Raw genomic sequence first — 24914 nt, 5'->3', positions numbered from 1 at the left:
TGGGTGTGTGGACAGCGCTCCAGACGCTATCAGCTTGGGGGCATAAAAACGGTGATGAAGCGAGCGCGCAGCGGGCGCGCTAAAGGCAAGCCCATCTGCGTAAATGTAAATGTAAATGTACAGGAATTTATATAGCGCAAATCACCAAGCAGTCTCTAAGCGCTTGCTTTGGGAACCCGTCCTGGTATTCCCCTGTGAGATAACCCGGCAGGGCATCCGCAAGGTGAAAGCCAGGCATCCCGCCGCGAGGGGCCCATGTGGAGATTAAGCAAGCTATTGCCCAGAGTCGCAGAGTGTGAACCCATGAATCAAGTATGCACTGGAGCGAGAATTATCGAGTCCATGGACATTTATGGACTCAAGACCCAGCCGAGCCGGGAATTGAACCCTGGTCCCGGGCTGACCTCTGCTTCCAAGTCTGCCTCCTCTAACCAGTGAGCCACACTTCTCCACTGCGTCCGTCCGCGCCCCTCCGTGCCCAGGGGCCAGTCATCATGGCCAACTAGTCTCTTACTCATTAGATGACTTAAAGAACATGCACACTTTTTTGTGGGAACCTTCGAAGGATACTTTGTGCTCCTTAGAAACTCACAAGTTACTGCTTAAGCGGGACTGTCTTCCGGAACTACAGTCTATCGCTGCTCACATTCAGGGACCTCCGACCCAGATTCCACACAGACCAGCTTCTATTTCAATATATTATTTAAACACCCGATCCCTGGCTAAGCATCAGCTGGAGATTTTTCTACTCTTGGCAACTGACAAACCAGATATTTTACTCTTGACTGAGACTTGGCTCACCAACGACTCCGCCCCAGATATACTTGCAGCACTTCCCTCTGACTATTATATCATGTCTGCCAATAGGTGCACGGGCAGGCCGGGGGGGGGGGGGGGGGGGGGGGGGGGGGGGGGGGGGGAGGAGTGGCGGCTGTTATCTACAATGACTTAAGATTCTGCTCTTTAACTTGTCTCTCTCTTACTGACATCGAGAATCTAGTGATAAAATTAGAATTCACCAACGATTCCTTGGTCTGTGTCTTATTGTTTAGACCACCTAAGCAGATGCCTCTCTTCCCACTGGCTCTTAGTGAACAGATGGCCAAACTGGTGACGGAGTACGCTAAGGTCCTTCTCGTGGGAGACTTTAACCACTGGTATGGTGACCCCAATGAAGGGCCTCAATCCGCAGAAATGTCTGATCTGCTCAAGAGTCTAAACTTCTCCCAGATGGTTTCTTCTCCGACCCACTCTAAGGGACGAATCTTGGATCAAATCTGGGTTACTGGCGCGACCATTTCTATCCCTATTGCCTTACCCTGCATCTGGTCCGACCGCTATCTCCTTAAATTCTCACTTACACGACCATTGCCTCCCAAAATTAATGCCACTGAAGGAGGGTTGGCTAGAAGATGGAATCTCATTAATAAAGAAGATTTCCTTAATACTCTAGCTGTTACTGCCCCACTTCCTGACCATGATGTCAACATTCTGGAAACAAAAGTATCCAAATGGCTTCTTGATGCCAGTAATAAACACGCCCCATTGCGGGCGGAAGCTACCAGATGGTTCTTAGCTGAGCTCAAGTCCCAGAAATTGGTCTTGCGCCAACTAGAGATACAATGGCGCCAGCAATATGCTCCAGAAAAAAGATTACAATATACTGCTGCCCAGAAAGAGTACAAGAAAAGTATTCTGACTGCTAAAGCAGCTTTTTTCTCTGATCGCATTCTGCGATCCAACAAAAACTCTAAGATCATCTTTTCTGTGATAGAGGAACTTTCTAACCCTGAGCGCACCCTCTTGAAGGCTGCCCCCTCCCAAGATTTGTGCAATTCACTGAATGACTATTTTATCGACAAAATCTCTTTAATAAAAGCTAGTATCCCAACTCATCTGCTTCCTCTGGGTCCCCTTAGTTTACATTGTAATGATAAAACCTTAAGTAGATTTCCTATCATTAGTGACAAGGCCTTCCAAGACCTGTTGGTAGAAATTAAATCAGGTGCTCCCTCTGACTGTTGCCCCCCTCGCATTCTTAAAGAATGCCTTGCTATTCATTCTGGTCCTGCTCTTACACTGCTGAACGAATCTATTACATCAGGATCAGTCCCCCTGGCCTTTAAAAAAGCTACAGTTGTTCCCCTTTTGAAAAAACCGGGAGCTGACCCGGCGCTTTTGTCCAATTACCGTCCAATCTCTTTGCTACCCTTCTTGTCTAAAATCTTGGAAGGCTATATAGCAAAATGTCTCTCTAATTTTTTAGAGTCGTCCAAACTTCTGGACCCACATCAGGCCGGCTTCCGACCCGCCCATTCCACTGAATCAGTGATTCTATCGGCAGTGGATAGCCTGCGGGATTTTGCTGATATAGGCTGCCCTCGAGCCTTGGTCCTGCTGGATTTGTCTGCGGCCTTCGACACGGTTGATCATGGTATTTTGGTCGACCGTGTGAGGAGTGCAGGAGTTCGGGGGACCGCGGCCCGCTGGCTCACCTCCTTTTTGGAGGACCGCTCACAAGCTATTCGTCTGGGTCAGTTTTCTTCACATCCTCATACTATCACCTGTGGTGTACCCCAGGGCTCTTCCCTTTACCCTCACCTTTTCAATGTCTATATGGCCCCCTTGATCAAATTACTTAAAGACAGGAACGTGATGGTTCTTAACTATGCTGACGACCTTCAGCTCCTCCTTAGGGTTGATAGTTCCAACAACGCTGATACGGGATTCCAGGATACTATGCTACTTATCCAAACCTGGATGGACCTTAATCATCTGAAGCTAAATCCTGGGAAAACGGAAATAGTGCTTACTGGGGACAGCCATAAGCACTGGGGCCCTCATTATTGGCCTCTAGAACTCGGCCCTCCACCTACCCCTTCCATCTCAGCTAAAACTCTAGGAGTAACGCTGGATAGTGATTTGTCACTAAAAACCCAGGTTGGAGCCGTGGTGTCTAAATGCTTTTTTCAGATGCTGAAAATTGGGAAAATCCATTGTTTCCTTACCCATGACGCCTTGATCCAAGCTATGATTTCTACGGTTCTCTCTCATCTAGACTATTCCAACTCCGTCTACCTGGGAATGCCTCACTACCTGTTCAAGCGTCTCCAGCTGGTTCAGAACCAGGCAGCGCGATTGATTTTCCATCAACCAAAATGGCACTCTGCCTCCCCACTGCTGAGGAAACTACACTGGCTTCCAATTGCTCAGCGGTGCGCTTTCAAGACGGGTTGCCTTATCTTCAAATCCTTGCATGGCACTAGCCCTGAGTTCATCAATAATCTGATACTCCGGTATTCCCCTTTACGTGCCCTGAGGTCCGCCCATCAATGTCTCCTTACCATCCCAGACTTCAAAAGGGTACGCCTAGGAGAACGCAGATTTACCATTCTTGTCCCTAAATTGTGGAACACTTTTCCACTTGAAATTCGATCCTGCACTAACCTCCTCAAATTTAGAAAACTCCTGAAAACCTGGCTGTTTACCCAGGGTTAGTTTCTGCCTCAATGTTATCTTTGAACCCTAGCGTCATGAAGCCAATCGGCGTACGTGCGCTTTACAAATTCCCATTAACATTAACATGGCACAGAGAAGGGGAAAAGATCAGCCTCACCAAGAAAACAACATTGTTACTGGATACTCAAAGCTGACTGACACCTAACCAGTTGAAGCTAAATACTCTCAAAACTGAATTCTTCCTAATCACACCACACAAGCAATCTCCGGTCATGGAACAATGGTTGAATCGGCTTACTGCTCTTAACAGTAGGCCTCACCATGTCGATTCTGCAACCTCTCTGGGAATTATGTTAGACAAAAGTCTGAGCATTCAGAAGCACATCAGTTCCCTCACCAAAGCATCGAACTTCCAACTCAGCATCCTAAGAAAACTCAAACCTTATCTCCCCGCTCATGACCTAAAGGTTGCAGTGCAAGCCTTAGTTATCTCAAAGCTGAACTATGGCAGCGCAACCCTTTGCGGCCTGCCTAGAGTGAAGACGGCTCCTCTTAGGGTTGCCCTCAACTCTGCTGCTAGGCTCGTAACAGGCGCTAAAAAAATACAACCATATTTCTCCTGACCTGTTGTCCCTGAACTGGCTTCCATATGAAGCTCGGATACAGTTAAAAATTGCATTCATGGCACACAAAGCCATTCGCTTCAATACCCTGCTGTATCTCGCTCAGAAACTGGAGCTCTCATGTGGGTTGAGAGCCTCCAGAAGCACCAGCACCCTACTGCTCAAACCACAAAAATTAAAGAAAAGAAAAACCTATAATCAAGCCTTCTCAGGTATGGCACCGAGGATTTGGAACTCCCTACCCCCCCCCCCCCCCCCCGAAGTCGGGGTGAATCCTTCCACTGTCCTCTTCAAAAAGGAAGTCAAAGTGCTCTTGGTGAAGAACTTTCTGCCTCAGACTGGTTATTCTATTTGATATTGAAGTCAAAGTCGCAGATTTGTGGCCCAGCTGCCAGGGTCTGTGAATTTTTCGCTTTGTTGGTTCTGTTTTGATTGCTTGAATTCTTCTTGATGTATAAACTGTAAAGCGCTCTGATACCCTCGATGGTCATGTTCGTGCTATAGAAAACTTTCTAAATAAATAAATTGGAAGACTATTTTCCATGGTTAAAGGACATGGCAGAACCTTTGTCTTTTATTGCTCTGCAAATGCTGATTACTTCAGGGTGCGTCCATAATTTGGCAAAATGTAAGTACGGCTAGACTGGCCGTACAGGGCATCTAGCGTTTCCCTTGGTGGCTGAAAAGCATGGGGACACGTTTTATTACGTGGGGCGCTTTATCGCTGAGCTTGGGGGACATTGTGGTTTGAAAATTGTTCTGCCGTTAAAATCACCTACTGCAGAGTTTCTTCAATCCAACAATTTTCAGACAACTCTAGTGAATAAGATTCCTGCTGGAGCGGGATCTGAGTTTTGTGTAGTGGCAGTTTTGACGCATCTAAAGTAGTGCAGATGGTTAATATGCCTGCTGCAAACCACGTGTACCGAGCAGATCACAGAACAGTATTTTATGTGGGTAGCTCAGTAGGTCACTGCTTTTGTCATAGAGATCCTTTTGTTACCTGCAGTTCACAAGTTGCAATCGTAATATAGCACAGTTAGCTATGAACTGGCATCAAAGAGCTGCATGCAAACTGCATGTTAAGGGTTAGAAAGTTATGGCATTTTTCCCAGTCTTTCATTAGCCTAATGTTGCTAAAAATGGTTTGTTTGGGTAGAAATTAATTATTAGTTAAGCCAACCCTAACCACTGTGATAAGTTTTTAATCCTGAGTTTGTACCGCTCCAGACCAAGCACTCTGGTTTGGATGTCATTTGAATCCTACACCTAGTAGTCACTTTTGTCTTATGAAATTTTTAATATACGCTTATTTATACACGTATGATTCATTGTCTCTGTATGTGATTTAAAGTTTTCCGACCTCCTACACTGGTATGAGAGGCGCTATAAAACAAATGAAATACATGTGAGAGACGGCTATGGAGAGATGAGGGTGATAGTGAGGGAATCTGTTGAGGAGGAGGTCTTTCGGGGGGAGGGGGTACCAAAAAATATTGTTGCACCGGCCAGCACCAGCACTTATGCCGGCCCTGTCATGCTGCTTATTGCAGTGGATGCTAACATCCCTGGAAATGGTCTTTCATTGTGTCTTCAGATTCTTGGCTGTGCTTCACAGTGACTGTGTGCACTTATGCTCTATTTAAACTCATTTTTCATGCTTGACATGGTATTTTTTGTGTTCTCCGTAAGAATGTTTGTGGGTATGACTGGGTATTTTGGTGCTCTGTAAGGTCATCATCTATGCTTTAATTACTATAAAAAATTCAATTTATAATGAAAATGTGTTGTAGAATGCAACATTTTTACAATTTTTACCAAATTTTCAGAGGAAACTTCACCCCTCACAAAACCCTCTTTGAAGTGATCAGGCTCGCTCGCTGCGCACCATACGTGGGCTGACCTGACCAAATTTCCCCTGGCTGTTTTGGGTTCCAAGTCTGGCCCTGTGTTTGAGGGTGGGGTGTGTAGCTGCTTTGGGCTTGACATGTTGAGCTGTGGCTGATTCACGGCCCAGGCTCTTAAAGATACCTTCTCTTGCAGGAAAAGCTCACCTCAAGCGAGCCATCATGAGGCACGAGGAGGCCATGAGGATCCATGGCCTCTGCAAGATCCTAAGGAAGATGGACATTCTGCAGGAGGTGCTGTCCTCGGCCCACAAGCGCTCGCTCAACAAGTACTCGGACATAGATGACGAGGAAGACTTCTTTGAAACGGGGGACGCCCCGGACATCCATCGTAAGTGTTTGGCAATTATTTTTATCCAGATGAGGCAATCATTAAGTTTAAACTGGATTTGGACAGGGCAAGAACTGTTTGTGGCAGCCTTCTTTTGGTCACTTTAGAGGGCATAAAAAAATATGATTCATTAACGAGGAAACTGCAATATTTACATTTGTTTCAACACTGGTTAAGTGGCTCATTTGTAGCCTTTCCATGTCATCGGAAGAGTAGTAGGCCCATCAAAATGTGACTTGCTGGATAAGGGTCGGAAGTAACGCAAAGTGGTTTAATCCTACAAAAAGTAAAGCCGGTAGGGAGTTAAATTATTGAGTTTCTATTATTTTCGTTTTAATAGTATTGATGCGCTTTCTGCAAAGAACTCTGTGTGCTTGACTAGGAAGCCACTGGTTTTGAAGAGTGTGGCTCCTCAAAAGCTGACCGACATTTGTTTCATTAATGTTAATATCTATAGATCTATGTGAAACAAACTACTATTTGTCATTAAGGACACATTTCTCTGTGCAGGCGTCTGTAAATTACCACAACTGTCTAAATTGGGCCCTGTGCCTCTCTACCTAGTAACCGGGGTGCAGCAAGACTAGGCCACCCAGAATCACCCAGCGCGGTATCCCCTCCTGCCCTGGGGATACCACTCTGGACAACTTGTTTTCGGCCTCTAAGAGTCAAGTCATCAAATCCAGAGTTTTACGCAGTTGTGCAGAAATCCACAATAAGTATTCGCAGCACCGTTGGCCTGCTCACAACACAATATTGGTGAAAATGCTGGAATCCTGTCTCACTGAAGGATTTGCCCCACTCTCTTGGGTGTGCCTCCTTGAATGTGTTCTGGTTCCAACACACGTCTGAGCTCATTTCATTTCCGAGTCCGGATTCATTTTTTGGCGCTAGGCCAGGCGCTCTTTTTGTAGCTATGTCTTTAGTCTCGGTTTATAACAAAAAAGAATACATCTCAAAGAGTTTATATTGTGTTGCCTTCTTGTGAATTGTTTTCTTGTCCCATTGTTGGGTGGGTGATTTGGGCTTGTCCTATAGAACTTCTTGGTAGAATAATACTCATTAAAAGGGGACCATTCCAGGGGGCACACAAGTAGCTAGTTTTGCTAGCTCACCTTCTGACCTTTATGAAAATGGATGAGGGACCCGGAGGTTGAGATGTCTGGTCACGCGAATGTTGGACATCATTTCTTTACTGAAGAATTGGCATTAGGCGGGAGATGGCGTCACTGGCTGACCTGCACGTGCCCCCACCTCTGCCACTAAACTCTGCTCAGGAGGCCACAGCAAGTGAGGCTGTTTCAAGTTTCTCCGCTGTAGGCCTGCCACAGACATGCCAGCACACTTTTTGAGGAGCCCACTTACTGGAACATGTAGTTTTACTGCTGTAGCAGGAGGGTCTTTGAAATATTACTAATTAGGTGGAAGGCCCGTATGAAATGAAAACAGGTTTTGTAAGGCGCTCGAGTGCCCTGGGCCTAGGGCGCCTTGGTGCTGGTAGCACGACGGAAGGGAGATTAGGACACCTAGTTGTGGAGCTATGAATTAAAAAGCCAGGCTTTGAGATTCCTCTACAAACTGACCGGGGTGAGCTAGTCGAAGTGGAAGGCTAAGGCATATTCCACTGTTTGGTTGTACCATGCACAAAGCGTCTCCCCCTCCCCCCACACGCTCTTCTGAACGTGGGCACTTTAAGGTTGGCTGCTGAGGAGGATCGAAGTGGCCCAGCTGTAATGTATCTGACCAGATCATTTTAAAGTAGTCTGGACGTTCGCCATGTAAGGCCTTAAAAGCGATACAAAGCGCCTTGAAGTCTGTTCCTTCTCAACTGGCAGCCAGTGAAGCTCCACTCCTGCCTTAGCCTCTGAGCTTTGTCGAAGTGTTCTAAGCAGTAGACGAGCTGCCGAGTTCCGCAAGATGTGGAGTTTGTTAAGGAGCCGTTTCTGTAACTTAATATATAGAGCGTTATAGTAGTTATTTTATACAAGGTGAGAGCAGTCAAAGTAAGATCTTTCTCAGAACTTTTAAAAAAGGAACTCGAGGTAATGGTGTTCACCTGTTTGTCAAACGACAGATGGTTATCAAACGTCACCCCCAAATTTTTCACCTTTGTGACTGGGGTTGGTACAGAACCAAGCTTCTCCGCCAACCGTTTTATCAATTCAATTCAATTCATATAGTCTTTATTTCGATAAAATTTCATCATGAAAGACATTTTACAAGCATAAAATTTAAAATACAATATCATTATAAACAGGAAAAAAAACATAGACCATAAAACACTGAGAAGGAAGAGGAAGGACACAGCATCATACCAGGAGACTATTAAGACTTGTTACGAATAATCCAGACCCAGCCAAGGAATTTAGCCGCAGCAATTACAACGCACTCACTGGTATCGAGTCGCAAAATGTTGAGTGCTACAAAACCTTGCCGGGTGCCCATATTCTGACAAAGTGGTTTTAGCCATTTAGCCCGTGGTGCAACATAGGCAGGGCAGGCAAAGAATATGTGGCCAACAGATTCAACACAGTCCGGACACCACCTACAGATATCACGGGATACACCCTTCCATTTTTTAGTGAATGAGTTGGTGGGAAGGGAGCCTACCCTGAATTGGTGGTATAGTTTTCTGTCACTAGGCCTGGTAATAATATCCCAATACTCTTCAAAAACAGGAATTAGTTTAAATCCAAAAACCTTTCCAGTCAGGGACTCAGGGGAAACAGATAACATGTGTTTTTGGGAAATCATAGACCAATAGAGGGTCTTAAAACTTTGTTTGGGGGGAAAAGAACTGTTAGCTGGGTCAGACCAAAGGGTGTCTAAGCCCATAGAGTCCAATAAAAGACCAACATGTTTACACCAGGGTAGGTCACCCGCCCCCAAGATACAACGAACGTCCATAAAGGCTTTGGCAAAGGGAGCCAATTCGGGGACTGTCCATAGCCTCCTCCAATAAGCCAGAGGTTTAAACCTGGCAATGTCATCAAATGAACAACAACCAAGGTCCAAAAGAAGTGGTTTCACTGGCGTTGAGCTGGGGAGTCCCGTTAACTTTCTGAAAAATTTGTTTTGGGCTATAACCAGGGAGGAAAGATCAGTATGACCCCATAATTCAGCACCATATAAAATTGCTGAATTAATTCTGGCTTCAAAAATCTTGATCGGAGGACCAATCATTTTAGCCTGGGATTGCTTTTGCTCCCTGATCAGACAGCCGGATAGTTGGGCAAATTTAAGAGAGAGAGTGTCTATTTGGGGTCCCCAGTTAAACTTATTTTCAAATAAAACACCCAGGTAAGTCATAACATTTGTGCGTTCCAAAACACCACTATCCATGGTCACCTGGCCCCTCACAGGTTTCCCTTTGTTAAAAACCATATATTTGGTTTTTGAAACGTTAACTGACAGGTCGCAGTCGGAACAAAAAGAAGAAAATAGATTCAATGCCGACTGCAGCCCGGACAAAGTTTGTGAGAGGAGTAGGGTGTCGTCCGCGAACATAAGCAGCGGAACCTTGGACCCTCCTAGTGTGGGGGCATCTGTGGATTTGTTGGAAAAATATTGGACAACTCTATTAATAAATAGTAAGAATAATGTGGGTGCAAGGACACACCCTTGTCTGACGCCTCGATTGACATTAAACTTGTCAGTAACCTGCCCTTGGTTACCCCAGCGGACTTGGGCAAAATTATTGTCATGTAACCTAATTATGATGTTTAAAAGGTCTGAAGATAATCCAAGCTCTGCTAATTCACCCCAAAGTTTGGTCCTGTTGACCAAGTCAAAAGCAGACCGGAGGTCTACAAAGGCTGCATAGATTGTACCATTGCAAAGATAAACCGTTTTCCAGACAATTAGTTGAAACTTAAAAGCCTGGTCAATGGTACTAATGCACGATCGAAAGCCTGCCTGTAGGGGCGAAATAATATCAAGCTGCTCAGCCCAGAGCTGGATCCTTACCAAAATCATTCTTGCTACAATTTTTTGAACACAGTCAATAAGACTAATGGGGCGATAGTTGCCCGGGCAAGAACGATCACCTTTTTTAAAGATGGGCAGGATCTCGGCGCCCTTCCATGAGTCGGGGATAGGGGCCCCTTTAACTAGAGCATTAGCCAAGAGGGCGATGTAGGGGGCCCAATTGCCAGGGTCGGATTTAAAGAGCTCCGCAGGGATACAATCGATACCAGGAGCCTTGCCATTGGGGACCCTCGAAATTGCCATCTTAACTTCATCAACGTCAAACTCAAGGTTAGAAGGTATAAGCGGGTCCCAACAAAGCGGTTCAGAAGATGTCAATCAATCAATCAATCAGTGATACTTGTAAAGCGCGCTACATACCCGTAGGGTCTCAAGGCGCTGGGGGGGGGGGGGTGCCGCTACTGCTCGAACAGCCAGGTCTTCAGCTTCTTCCTGAAGGAGAGGTGGTCTTGGGTCAGGCGCAGATCGGTCGGGAGGGAGTTCCAGGTCTTGGCGGCCAGGTAGGAGAAGGACCTTCCTCCTGTAGTCGCTCTTCGGATGTGGGGGACGGCGGCGAGGGCGTGGTTGGCTGATCGGAGGTGGCGTTTGGGAGCGTAGAAGTTGACTCGGCTGTTGAGGTAGCTCGGGCCTTGGTCGTGTAGGGCTTTGTGTGCGTGGGTGTAGCTGCCATATCAACATCGGAGAACTGGGATTCATAATGGGATACCCAGTTGTCCGGAGAAACATTGTTGGAAGGAGCCTGTGAGTTTGAAGTATTACCCCACTTCAAGGTGTGCCAGAACAGTGTTAAGTTCCTTATTTTACTTGCTGCTAATAGGGCACTCCAATGGTCATTATCCCAATCACGCTTCGCCTGGACTTTGGCCCTGGTATAAAGTTTTCTCGTAAATATTATAGTGGCCTGGTCCTTAGAAGCGATAGCAGCTTTCAAAGCATTATATGAGTCTCGGCAGTTCTTATTATACCAAGAGCTTCGCTTGGGGATCTTAGAAGGCATAGCCTTGCAGGGTTTTGAGAAGATGGATTTTAGGTCCAAAAACAGATTAGTATGTATATTAGTAGCATCGACAAAGTCGCCGTTTTCAGACCTAAGTGACTGTAAGGCTACAGTTGCTGAGGAGACTTTATCACCAATCTCAGCGAGTATGGCACTGTCAAGAGCAACCCTATCCCATCGCACTCTACGATGATTGTTAGTTAAAAGGGCATTTGCTGTCAATATCTCGGTTTGGGTTCTTCTAAGCTGGGGACTGAGCAGGAGTGTCAGAACCAGAGGGTTGTGATCACTCTCAATACGCTCAAATATCATCATATCACCCAGAGTATGCCAGTACTCCACTTTTATTAGAGCATAATCAATTCGACTACTACGTCCTCTGCCATCGGAAAAGGTCACTTTGCCAGACGGATCCGAGGGGGTTCGTCTGTTGGCAGCTCTAAAACCACGTTCGAGGCATAAACTCGTCCACTGGACAGCAGATTCACTCCAGCGTTTAATAGGAGTGAGGGCAAGAAGGGGTATATTCCAAATAATATCAATTTCCGTGGTCAAAGAGTCACATTCTGGGTATAACGGCTCAAAACAACAGTTGAAATCACCTATAATAAATACATTGGAGCTAGGATCAACTATCTCCAGGAACTCATCCAGTTGTAAGAATGTATTAGTTCCACGACCTCCTGGAAGACCCCGATTATAAATGTTAATTAATAGAATTGAGGGTTCATCATTACTCTGTAAAGAGATGATCAGAAGGTCGGGATTGTCAATGGGCAGTTCAGTTAGGCTATACTTCAAGGTTTGCTTAACCCAGAAACAGAGACCACCAGAGGGACGACCCCTGGGGTTACTGGTTGCCCCCTTAGAAAAGTTTACATACCCAGGATAACAAACAGGGTCGACAGCCCATGTCTCCTGGAAAGCCAGGATATCATGGGTAGAGACCCAAGCAGACCAATCCTCATTTGTTAGTTTGCTGCGAAGGCCCGCAATGTTCCAGGAAACCAGGGAGAGGGCAGGGGGGGCCAGGGGAACTAGGGTGCAAGATAAAGTTGGAGAACTAGGGGATCCCCGAGGAGTTGGGGGACATAAAGGAATTGTAGACACAGAAGGGATTTCAGCGCCATCGATGTCAGATACCACATCAGAGCATATGCAGCTGGTGGTAATGGGAGCACATGACAGGGATAAATCTGAGCTCTCCAAAACTGCAAGTGTACCATGGGACTTGTGGGGGTGTGTAAGTAACCGGTCACAAGGAAAACCAGGGGGTGAGATCCTCTTGTCCGCACAGGATCGTCCATGCATACCCCGACCACTGGGCCTATAAGGCACGGGGCTATGGTTGCAAAGAGGTCAATCAACCCCATCCAAATCACTCAGCGGGGCATATGGGTTGGATAGTGGTAGATGGAAATCCAATCCCTGTACTCTACGAGAACCCCTAGGGACCAACTCACAACCAAGTGATCCAGCGTTAAACTGTTGGAGAGGTACAGGGGGGTAGAAATAAGACAAGTCCGTAACAAAAATTCCTGAGGCACTCGAGATGTTAGGGTAGGAACATAGGTAACGCACCACCCTGGGATTACGGAAATTTACAAGCACACAGTCCCCCTCTACTCCCTTAACCCCACTGCCCAGCCAACAAACCCTACGAACAGTCAATATTTCTGCACAAGAAGAAGGGGGTAGAGGCCTATTACGATTCAACCAATGAATAACCTTGTTTTTTAACTCACCATGAGACTCAGCCTTATCCTGCAAAAGACTGGGAAAACCCACCAGAATAGCAGTATAAGGATGAGACTCAGGCGGAAGGTTAATGCAAGGAAGTTCGGAAAAAGGAGAAGTACCCTGAACGAGGGAATGCTTAGTGATGGGTTGGTTTCTATTGTTATTTGCATTGCTATCTGAAACGTGGTGGGAAGTGGTACAAGATGACTGGTGGGGGGTGTTTGTGAGGGGGGCAGTGGGAGCGGGGGGGACTGGAGAAGCTCCAGACATGGGGGTAATGCCATTAGAGACGACCTCAACCACAGTGGTTACATCAGAAGATTTTGTAGACCCAGAAGGCAAAGGGGAAGCTAAACGCTTCTCAATTATTACCATGTTGGCATGCATCATAACCTCTAGTTTTTCGACCACTTGAGAAAGACGATTAACTTTCTCATATAGTGGTGTAAAAAAGGCCTTGAATAGCTGCTCTAAAGCCTCAGCATGGACGGCAGGCAAGGAAGGTGTAGTAGATAAGGGGACTAGGCGAGAAATGGGCACAGAACTCACGTCAGCGGCAGAAGTAACCTGTAACGCTGGGAGAATGGGATCGGGACAGGGAACCGAGACTGTGGGCACTTTGATATTGTTAGCTGGATTGCCCTTTGGAAGCACTACCCCACTTGAGTTTGTCCCCTGGGTTAACGGTAACAGGGCACCCAGTGACGAGGTTGCGGGACCAGGCAGAACAAATGGTGGTTTTAAATGATTATCTAAAACAGTAGGGGGCAAACCAAAAGGGGGAGAACCAGGTGTTGTAATTAGGGTGTTAACCAGTGGGCCTGTTGCTAAGCCAGTATCCGAACCAAGCTCATTATGCTCGGTAAAATCGGAAATAGGTTGTGGGGGCCTGGGGACAGGAGAAGGGACTGTCATAAGGTTGCCCAGAGAGGATCTTTTAGAAGACAAGTCAAGAGACAGTCTTTTTTCTGTTAGATCGATTTCGCGTTCAAGGATCCGGGCAGCTCTAGTAATAAAATTGTCTAACGTCCCTGAAACACAACCCCCAGTACTACTCTGAGCTAGTTTCCTACCTGACCTCGGGGACGACATCACTGTATACGACAGTTAAAAGATAGGAATAGGGTCTGGGACAGGTAGGCTAAAGTTATGCTCAGCCAGAATACAAAATATGGGCCCGTCCCGTCCACTTCCGTCCACGAACGGCCACAAACGGCCCGCTCTTTGCCCGCTCTTTGCCCGCTCTTTGCCCGCTCTTTGCCCGGTCTTTGCCCGGTCTTTGCCCCGGGCGTCGTCCCGCGCGCGTACCGCTAGCGCGCTTGGACGAAGACTGGATGTAGCCCGGGGGAGGAGTAAGGGGCGTGAACGGGAAGAGGAACCAGGTGAGCAGAGTTAGAGGAGCGCAATGCTCCGTGGTCCTCGCAGTCCCGTGTGTGAGGTATTCAGCGTCCAGCCCCCAGCAAACAGCGTAGCGTCCAATGCGTTGTGGTTCAGCAAAGAGTCCCCTTTCTCAGAACTTTTAAAAAAGGAACTCGAGGTAATGGTGTTCACCTGTTTGTCAAACGACAGATGGTTATCAAACGTCACCCCCAAATTTTTCACCTTTGTGACTGGGGTTGGTACAGAACCAAGCTTCTCCGCCAACCGTTTTATCAGTTCCTGCCCCCTTGGCCTCACATTGATACCCGCATTTGGATTTTCAGTTTATGTAAGTTAAGTTTAATTTGTGAACTGGCTGAGTCTGGCCCCTTAGGAGCATGCTGTGGCAACGTGGTTTGAATTTTCAGTCAGTCGCAGATGCTTTGTGGATCCCCCAAATGTCATAATCCAGGAAAAACTAAATATTTGTCTTTTTTTTGTCTGTTTGTAGCGAAAACTCACCAGAAGCCTGAAATACAAACTCCCAATGTTTCGAAAGTGAAAGTGACAGACATTTTCCACAGACTGGTAAGTATGGTGTGCATTAACTTCTTAACTATGCGCTTTATAACCCGCATTCAGAAAGACAATAGAGGAGATGTGGGAAGTAGCTGGACTGTGCCGCCCACAGGCTCCTGAATAGTGATGTTTAAATCGGATGAAAAATAGGTAACCTCGAATCATAAACGGGGTGTAAACCACATGCTGTGCACAGTCTGCCATCTAGCGTTGGGCTTGAACGTTGCAAGTTGTAGTTTCTTAGTAGGAGTTTCGGTTTTAAAGTGACTCTTCTTGATACCTGTAATACCTGAATGCAGGCGTCACCTATATTGCCTGGCTATAATACCGATGTTTTTATCTTTTTTAGAACTGTGGTTTTTGTTTTTGCCAGCAGTGGAAGGAACATGAATGGTCGTTTGCCACTCAGTTTCCAGAAGGCATCTGATAAACCCAGTTCAAGTCCCTTCCCATGCAAAGTTGATTGATGACTTCTCAAAATCACAGATTCCCAAATTGTAACAGGCCGAGCATAGGACTTACCTATACAGCTTTGAAAAGCTTTGCTTTCGGATAATGTAAACATTTTTTTTAGGTTTCTTCATTGTCATACTTAATGAATCAAAATTCTTGTCATAAAATTGAAGTTTCAATCACCTATAAGTGTAAATGTTAACTATCTCATACCCTACATCCAAATGATTCTGCTGACCGGCAAACTCATCACAACAAATGCAAACCGCAGTCTATACATAAAGCAGATACTAAACACGTTGGTCTTTGTGCTATATATAAATTCCAAGGCTAAACATTTCTAGAGATCAAGAATGAACGAAATAAGACACAAAAAACATTTGTCACCATTTAGTTTAAGAAATATTGACTAATTAGGTGTGAAAAAGTCCTCTTGGTGCCGTAAATAAAGCATGCTGTCCTCCATTATGGCTAGATTGTACATTTCTCCACTTTGGCTCGCTTTTTGACTTCCATTTCGTTAAGATTCGCGTTTTTCTAGTACAACAGACTGTTTTTGTTTTTTTTTTAAACCGAGTTTGGTCTTTTGCGAAAGATTACTTCTGTTCTGGTGTTTGAACAAAATGGTAAGTTTATCTTTTGGTACAGTAACATGTGCAACCCTCTGACTAACCAACCCAAAGTAGTGACGTAGTCATGACCACTTTAAGTAAATGGACAGGGATACTTTTGTCAGATTTGCACTTCCAGCACTCTGGTGAAGATTATGTTCGTAGCATTTGTGGCTATCGATACACATGCTTTGCATACTCCTGCCATCTACTATTGATCTGGATATTGCAAATAGATTTTCTTCAAAGAACTTCGAGTCACGAGACTCTGACACCATGTTGGATTGGTTTTTTTACGTCATTGCGTTAGCACGTGTTCAGCAAAGGCTTCGAGATAGAAGTGTTCTTCATGGCTTTATCATTGCCAACCGTTCCACTCCTTGAGACCGACAACCTGAGAACAATCACTGTGCGTAGTTCTCCCAACAGGTACACCGCTGTTCTTTGACTGGCTGCAACTGACTGCCTAGAAGCCCAGGTATCCAGTGCCTCGGTCCCTGACTTGGTTGAGCCCTCTATCTTCAGGGAGCTCACCTCAGACAATGCAGACAAGAATAGGATGATGAAATGAACACCCTTCCAATTTTGCCAATACAAGTTATCTCCAGTATCCATGGATGGACTTGCAACTTCCGCCTCTCCCCTGACCAAAACAACTTGTTCTGTGACTACGGTTTCGCTTGTCACTGCAAAAAGACTATGAGGACTGATGAGAGAGATTTTGGCCGCACCTGAAGATGCAGTGACAGTCATCCACCAAAACTCTCGTCGTCTTTGGCAAATAGGACCCACTCAGCATTGAGAAAAAGGAGGCATGCCCCTCCGGCATCCCAACTGACGCCCAACCCAGAAACCTTATGCTTGAGTGCTTGCATGAAAGATAACCAGGAGGGTGCACCTTGGACGTCAACATAGATGGGCCCACACATGAAGAAGACACCAAGTAAGTACTACCCCAAAATCAAGCAATGGGACGAAGCCCCAAGCACCCTTTCATGGAGGTAGAGCATCGATCAGGCCTAGAAGAAGGCTTCAGCCTCTGGACCACCACCACCCTCAAGTTTGTCGGCATTGAGAAAAGGGTTCTGAGCCAAGCAAGCTCCTGAAAAAGGACAAGCCATGACTCTCCTCAACACCATCTTGACTAAAGGGCACCAGGCTTCCCCCTTCAGAGCCGAAATCAATGCCAAGTGCTCCTCAAAAACAGTAGTAGATGCTGAGGCTAGAAGAGCCCAAGACACCCATCTTCGAGAAACTAGCAGAGAAACTCGATAACCAGACAACAGCGGCTGATCATCCACCCAGAGACTGGGAACATTTCGCCAAAGCCCAGCTCAAGGAAACCATCAACCACCCTGCCTCCAATACTCAAATAACAGAGCATAACTTTTGAGGAGGAACTTGCTTTTGACACACCTAGGTACCCAGTGCCTAAGAGTAATAAAGACAAGAATTACAAGCACTCCTCCAAAGCCTACCACATACAGGCACTTGTCGGCACCGCTGCCTGCTCCTCCACAGCCATATTCACCAGTCCCTCCACCACAATATCCTGAGAAGTACGTTCATACCTTCGCAGACCCAGGTAGCCATTATGGGGAGGATGACCCTTGTGACCAACCTGCTGGGGATGGTGATGACCCCTGGGACGACTACACTCGACCTGGCAGACAATCTAGGTTTCAAGCCTTATCCAGCCAATATATATATATATAACATCTGTCTCTCTCTCTCTCTCTCTCTCTCTCTCTCTCTCTCTCTCTCTCTCTCTCTCTCTCTCTCTCTCTCCTCCCCCCTCCCCTCTCTCTCTCTCCCCCCTTCCCCCTCCCCCGGGGGGGCGACCACCATAAAGTGGACAGGCATGTCCTACAGGATGAGGATGTATTTTTAGTGGAGTACTTTCTATTGACAGAACACGCTGTTCAGTGCTCAAGGGCATGCTTAAGTCAGGCCCTGACAACTCTTAAAGGACTAATCAAAGCCAACGTGATCATGCCACAGGTAGAGAAAAAGATGAATCCTCTCCCAATTACCCTCTTTACATAAGAGGACAAATCGTACATGACTGTTTAGCAGTCCGTACTGCAAGGAAGCAGACTTCTGCCAAGACAATGAGCACAAACCCCTCAATCCCTCCAGATTACGAAAGTAAGCGTCTCAATACTACTGGTAGGCTTGTAGCAGTTGGTGCAACAAACCGGGGAACATCCAGAACAATAAGGCAAGAGCCACGAGTTCCGGAAGCCCGCAAGCCGAACGACGACTTGCCTGAACAGTGACTTTGCCTTAACCACGCATGTGTGTGGTTAAGGCAAAGTCGGTCTAGTGTTCAGGATGGGCGTGAAATAAAGAAAGAGAGGGGTGGGGAAGGTTAGGAGTAGTTTTTAGGGAATGGGGGAGGTTTGGAGTAGTATTTTAGGGGGTGGTGGAGGTTCGGAGTAGTTTTTAGGGGGTGGGGGTTCGGGGTAGCTTTTAGGGGGCGGGGTTTGGGGTATTTTTTAGGGGGTGGGAAAAAAAGCCAACGATTCTCTGGGCAGGACCATTTCAATGTCGGTAGCGCTTCTGCGCTATGCCTGGATGAGGTCCATTGGCTTTTCAGGGGATGTCCGGAACACCTTGATAGACATGCCCTTTGATGGCTGTCGCCTTTTTGGCGACAAAGCACGGGCTACGGCCAAGTCCTTGGGACTCTCCTCCCGTCCGGCGCATTCTGCTTTTCGCCCCTTTCGTAGTTACGGAATGGGTGCCCCGCTACATCCCACCCAGGGCCACAGGCCGCAGCAAGTTACCCAACCTTCGTGCGGCTGGGGAAATGGACCGTCATGGTTCCGGGGGCCAGCGGGCGCTCCAGTCCACCAACCCCCCCTCTGCAGCGGCCTCTAAACCCTTCTAGTCTCACCTTTCAGGCCTATCAAACGCCAGTGGGCTGCAGGATTAGCCATCACCTCCCCCACTGGTGCACCATCACTTCGGACAGGCGGGTTTTGCAGATAGTCCAAAAGGGCTACTCCCTCCCCTTCGAGCTTACCCCTCCAGCCATGCCACCGCGATAGCACCACATGACGGAGGATCGTCTGGCCATTCTCCAGCAGGAAGCTACGGCTCTCTTGGCCAAGGGAGCCATCGATTGCGTTCCTGTACCAGAAGTAGGTTGTGGTTGTTATTCCCACTACTTTCTGGTTCCCAAGAAAGACAAGGGCCTGCGTCCTATCTTGGACCTCAGGGACGTCAATCGCTTCCTCCAGAAGGAGAAGTTCAATATGTTGATGCTTGCTCAGGTCTTGTCTGCCCTCGACCAGCAAGACTGGATGGTAGCGTTGGACTTGCAGGATGCTTATTTTCACATCCCCGTCCTGCCGGCATTACCTACGGTTCCCGTTAGGCCACTAGCACTTTCAGTTTACTGTGCTCCCCTTTGGCCTTACCAGCGCCCCTCGGGTGTTCATGAAAGTGAGGGCAGTGGTCGCAGCTCGGGTGTTTCAGTCTTTCCCTATCTCGACGACTGGCTGTTGAAGGCGGGCTCGCCCCAGGCAGTCGTCTCCCACCTCCAGACTACGGCCGACCTCCTGCCTTTGCTGGGGTTCTCCATCAATGTGCCGAAGTCGCACCTGGTTCCCTCTCAGAAGCTCCTTTTCATCGGAGTGGTTCTGAACACGACGCAGTTTCGGGTCTATCGTCCCGAACAGCGTGTCCGAGATATTCGGGCTATGATTCAGATCTTTCAGCCTCTATCCTGGTTTTCGGTCATAATGACCCTGAGGCTGCTGGGCCTCATGGCTTTCTGCATCCTGCTGGTCGATCATGCCAGGTGGCATATGCGGGCTCTGCAGTGGGACCTGAAGTTCCAGTGGGCGCACAGAATCAGGGGAATCTGTCCGATTGCGTCCAGATCTCGGAGGGCACTGCTCCACAACTACAGTGGTGGCTCACGAACCAGGATTGGGTAAATGGCAGATCCCTCTCCCTTCCCCAACCAGACCACACTGTGGTGTCAGGCACATCCCTTCTGGGATGGGGCAGCCACATGGGAGAGGCGGAGATCAGAGGAATCTGGTCTCTGGCGAAGTCCGGGATTCACATCAACCTTTTGAAGCTCCGGGTGATTCGTCTTGCACTGAAGGCATTCCTTCACTCTGTCCGGGGAAGAGTAGTGCAGGTGTTCACGGACAACACCACCACCATGTGGTATTGCAACAAACAGGGCGGGGTGGGGTCGTGGACCCTATGTCAGGAGGCCCTTCGCCTCTGACATGGCTGAAACATCAGGGCGCATATCCCTGGTGATTCAACACGTGGCAGATTCACTGAACGCCAGAGCACACAAACTCAGCCGCAGGTGCATGATGGATCACGAATGGCATCTTCACTCTCATGTGGTGCAAGGTCTCTTTCAACAGTGGGGAGAGCCTTGGTTAGATCTATTCGCTACCGAAGAGAACTCGCAATGTCAGCAATTCTGCGCGTTAGTTATTCCAAGGTGACACTCGCTCGGCGACGTTTTTCGTCGCGAGTGGAGTTGCGGTCTGTTGTACGCCTTTCAGCCTGTACCACTTCTGCCTAGAGTGCTGAAGATCAGGCGCGACCGGGCCCAAGTCATTCTTGTGGCTCCGGATTGGGCACGAAGAGTCTGGTATCCCGAGCTGCTCAACATGGCCATCGATCCTCCGATCTGACTGCCGCCTCAGGAGGATCTTCTGTTGCAGCAGCAGGGGACAGTCCTCCACCCGAACCTGTCCAGCCTCCAATTCCTTGAGTGGAGATTGAGCGGCTGTTGACGTCTTTCGACCTGCCTCCTGAAGTCTGTGACGTAATCTTGGCAGCCAGGTGTCCCCCCACTAAGACAGTATACGCCTGTAGGTGGAACAAATTTGTGGCATGATGCACAGCAAGGGCTGTGGAACCCCTTTCTGTCCCTCTTTCTGAAGTACTCTTGTTTCTTCTCTCTTTAGCCCAGGAGGGCTCTGCTCTGGGCACTATCAAGGGCTATCTTTCAGCCATCTCTGCTTTTCTTTTTTCTTTTTTAACTTTACTTATTGGAATTTTTCTCATGAAAGTTATATACAAGCATGGTACAATATCTGTAAAGGAGACATAGCTGAGACACTGGGAGGACATAGCAAGATAATACTGCGGGATACATGAATACAACTCGACAGGTATATACATCAGCATTGAGGACCATTATATACTACTGAAGGAGTAGAGTAATACAAGAAGCAAGCAATACGCCACACATTTGCCAGTACAGAACACAATATTGTAAATATGTCAGGGGCTCTACGAGTATACGATATGACCGTTATTTTCTGACAGACGCTTCAAGAGGTAGGAACAGAGCGCTCCATGGCAGTGAGCTGCTTTGGGAATGGGCAGGGATCATTAAATCTAGGCATCTGCTGTGTAGGGGTGTTCCAATAAATATGTCTGCATTCAAATCAATCAATCAAAGCATTTATAGAGCGCACTACTCACCCGGAGGGTCTCAAGGCGCAAGGGGAGGGGGGTCAGCTACTCCTTGAACAGCCAGGTCTTGAGCTGCTTCCTGAAGGCGAGGTGGTCCTGGGTCAGGCGGAGGTGGGTCGGGAGGGAGTTCCAAGTCTTGGCGGCGAGGTAGGAGAAGGACCTTCCCCCTGTGGTGGCTCTTCGGATGCGGGGGACGGCGGCGAGGGCATAGCCGGTCGATCGAAGCTGGCGTTTGGGAGCGTAGAAGTTGAGGCGGCTGTTGAGGTATCCTGGGCCTTGGTTGTGTAGGGCTTTGTGTGCGTGGGTGAGGAGACGGAAGGTGATTCTTTTGTTGACCGGGAGCCAGTGCAGGTCTCTCAGGTGTCCAGAGATGTGGTTGCGACGGGGGATGTCCAGGATGAGTCGTGCTGAGGTGCTCTGGATCCGCTGGAGCCTCTTCTGGAGTTTGGCGGAGGTTCCGGCGTAGAGGGAGTTGCCGTAGTCCAGGCGGCTGGTGACGAGGGCCTGGGTGACCGTCTTCCTGGTCTCGGTGGGGATCCACCGGAAGATCTTTCGTAGCATGCGCAGGATGTTGAAGCACGTCGAGGAGACGGCGTTGGCTTGTCTGGTCATGGAGAGGAAGGAGTCCAGGATGACGCCCAGGTTGCGTGCGTGGTCTGTCGGTTTGGGTGCGCTGCCTAGGGCGGGGGGCCACCAGGAGTCGTCCCAGGCGGAGGGTGAAGATCCCAGAATGAGGACTTCCATCTTGTCCGAGTTCAGTTTCAGGCGGCTGTTCCTCATCCATTCGGCTACCTCTTTCATCCCTTCGTGTAGGTTGGCTCTGGCGGTGACGTGGTCGTTTGTCAGGGAGAGGATCAGCTGGGTGTCGTCGGCGTAGGAGATGATGTTGAGGTTGTGCTGGCGTGCGATGGCTGCAAGGGGGCTCATGTAGACGTTGAAGAGGGTAGGGCTGAGCGAGGAGCCGTGAGGAACGCCGCAGATGACTTCGGTGGCTTCTGATCTGAACGGGGGGAGGCGGACTCTGTGTCCTTCCGGCGAGGAAGGAGATGATCCACTCCAGTGCCTTCTCCTGGATTCCGACGTTGCTGAGGCGCTGTACTAGGGTGTGGTGGCAGACCGTGTCGAAAGCCGCGGAGAGGTCTAGGAGGATGAGGGCCGCTGTTTCTCGCATTGGAGCCCAAATGTCTCGGGGTCGAGATGAACGGGGGAGCAATTCATCATAAATGCATAGTTGATCTTGTCATAGGATCATGTCCGAAAGCCATTCTTTAAATGTAGGCGCACGACCCCTATCCCAGCGGCATGCTATGCATCGTTTAGCCAGAGCCAGACAGAAGGAGCCAAACTTCCGATCCGTGGAAGGAAGTTGTTCAGTTTAGCCTAAAAGCGCTAGCAGAGGAGATCTCAAGAGAGACCGGAAACCATAGAGTTGACGGCTGTTAGGACAGTGTTCCAATAGTTTTGGATATCTGGGCAGTCCCAGGCCAGGTGTAGGAAATCGGCATGCTCCATTCTGCATCTATCACACCTATGTGTATTACGCAACCCAAATTTGTGTAGTGTAACTGGGGTGTAATAGCTGCGGTGCAGAAATCTATAATGTATAATACGGAGTCTGCTATTGGCCGAGATCTGTTCCGTTTGCTTACAGCAATACAGCCATTGCTCATTTGTGAGTTCTTGGCCTAGTTCAGCCATCTCTGGTTTCCTTCGGTTGCCAGATCAACCTTCTCTTTTCAAGTCCCCAGTAGTTAACCGTTTCCTAAAAGGCTTAACGCATCTTTTTCCTCCAATACTTTTCATTATGCCTCAGTGGGACTTGAACCTTATGCTAACCTATCTCATCTGTGCTCCCTTTGAGCCACTGCATAACTGTCCTTTACTCCTTCTGACTTTTAAAACTGCTTTCCTGGTAGCCATCACTTCTGCCAGAAGAGTGAGTGAGCTGCAGGCTCTTTCTTCAAAACCTCCTTTCCTGTCTGTTCATCCGGACAAGGTGGTTCTCAGGACCCGTCCAACATTTCTTCCTAAGGTGGTTACTGCCTTCCACAACAGGCAGACCATTACTTTACCCACCTTCTTTCCGCATCCTTCAAAGGAAGATGAGAGGCTCCACCGTCTGGACCCAAAGCATGCGCTCTCCTATCTGGATCGCACCAAACAGTTCCGGGTGGATGATCAACTTTTTGTTGGCTACGTTGGTGCAAAGAAGGGTCGGGCCATACACAAACACACTTGATGGGTCGTGCTGTGTATTAAGGCTTGGTATTCTCTGGCTAAAAAGGAGCCTCCAGTCGGGCTACGCGCTCACTCTACCAGGGCGACGGCAGCGACTACTGCCTTGGGAAGAGGAGTGCCTCTGAATGACATCTGTCAGGCAGCCACGTGGGCATCGCTGCACACGTTCACCAAACACTACTCTCTGGACAGCCAAATTTGGAGAGACCGCTTCTTTGGCTGTTCTGTTCTCCAGGACTATCTGATGTGATCTTGGTTCGCAGACCCTCCACCGGGGTTGGTATTGCTGGGGTATCTATTCTAAGGTAAGGAATCTATAACTAACATGTTTCTTTCAGATGCACAAGTTACTTACCTTCGGTAACAATATATCTGTAAGAAACATTAGTTATAGATTCCTTACCGCCTCCACCCATCCTCCCCATTCTGCAAACTGATTTCTAGTGTTCAGGACATCCTTTCAGAGCCCTAGTTTTGTGCACCAATGGTCAGTGTCTTGCATGGCTCTGCATTTCTGCCACGGAAGTCGTGTACAGAACTGACGTCGGCGTGCGAGGGCAACGTCTAAGTAGCTGCCACGACGTCATCCCGGCGACCACGACGACTGACGCGGAGCCGACCGATGCCACCTTCCGACACACAGATTACTGCTGACGACAAACTTTCCGGATCCAGTCTGACGCCTGGGGGATAATTCTAAGGTAAGGAATCTATAACTAACTAATGTTTCTTACAGATATATTGTTACCGAAGGTAAATAACTTGTGCCTCTGACATTGTGCAATCTCCCAAAAGATTAATCTCCTATTGGGACACCTTTCGGGGGTCAACAATAACTTTGTGGACCCATTAAGCAGGGCTCATCAACAAGTCCATGAGTGGGAACTCCACCCACAAGTCCACGAGTACTTCCAACCCTGTGGAAACCTAGCCTTCTACCGGTTTGCTTCTCCAGAAAACGCAAAATGCCCAATTTTTGCCTACAGGTATCCACTCCCGCCTTCCATTGGCAGTGCACTATGAATTAACTAATCAGGGATATTTACCAATGCTATTCTTCCTATCCCACTCATTGCATATTTCGTGGGGAACCTTCAGGTCTCCTTCCCCCTCATCCTTTTTACCACAACTTGGGCCAGTCAGCCTTGTTACTCAATATTCTTGGAA

The 24914-nt window shown here is 48.0% G+C and overlaps 1 protein-coding gene across 1 annotated transcript in view; it reads left to right on the top strand.

Annotated features, from left to right (window-relative positions):
- Positions 1-24914, top strand: part of RHPN1 (rhophilin Rho GTPase binding protein 1) — a 444327-nt gene that overhangs the window by 382340 nt on the left and 37073 nt on the right. The window contains exons 11-12 of the mRNA XM_085604772.1: positions 6126-6320; positions 14915-14991. Of these exons, the coding sequence (XP_085460898.1) occupies positions 6126-6320; positions 14915-14991 (272 nt within the window). The remainder of the gene's footprint in view (positions 1-6125; positions 6321-14914; positions 14992-24914) is intronic.

This window comes from Triturus cristatus, chromosome 5_1, assembly GCF_964204655.1.
Source record: "Triturus cristatus chromosome 5_1, aTriCri1.1, whole genome shotgun sequence".
Taxonomy (NCBI): domain Eukaryota; kingdom Metazoa; phylum Chordata; class Amphibia; order Caudata; family Salamandridae; genus Triturus; species Triturus cristatus.
This window is presented reverse-complemented; position numbering and strand designations above follow the sequence as displayed.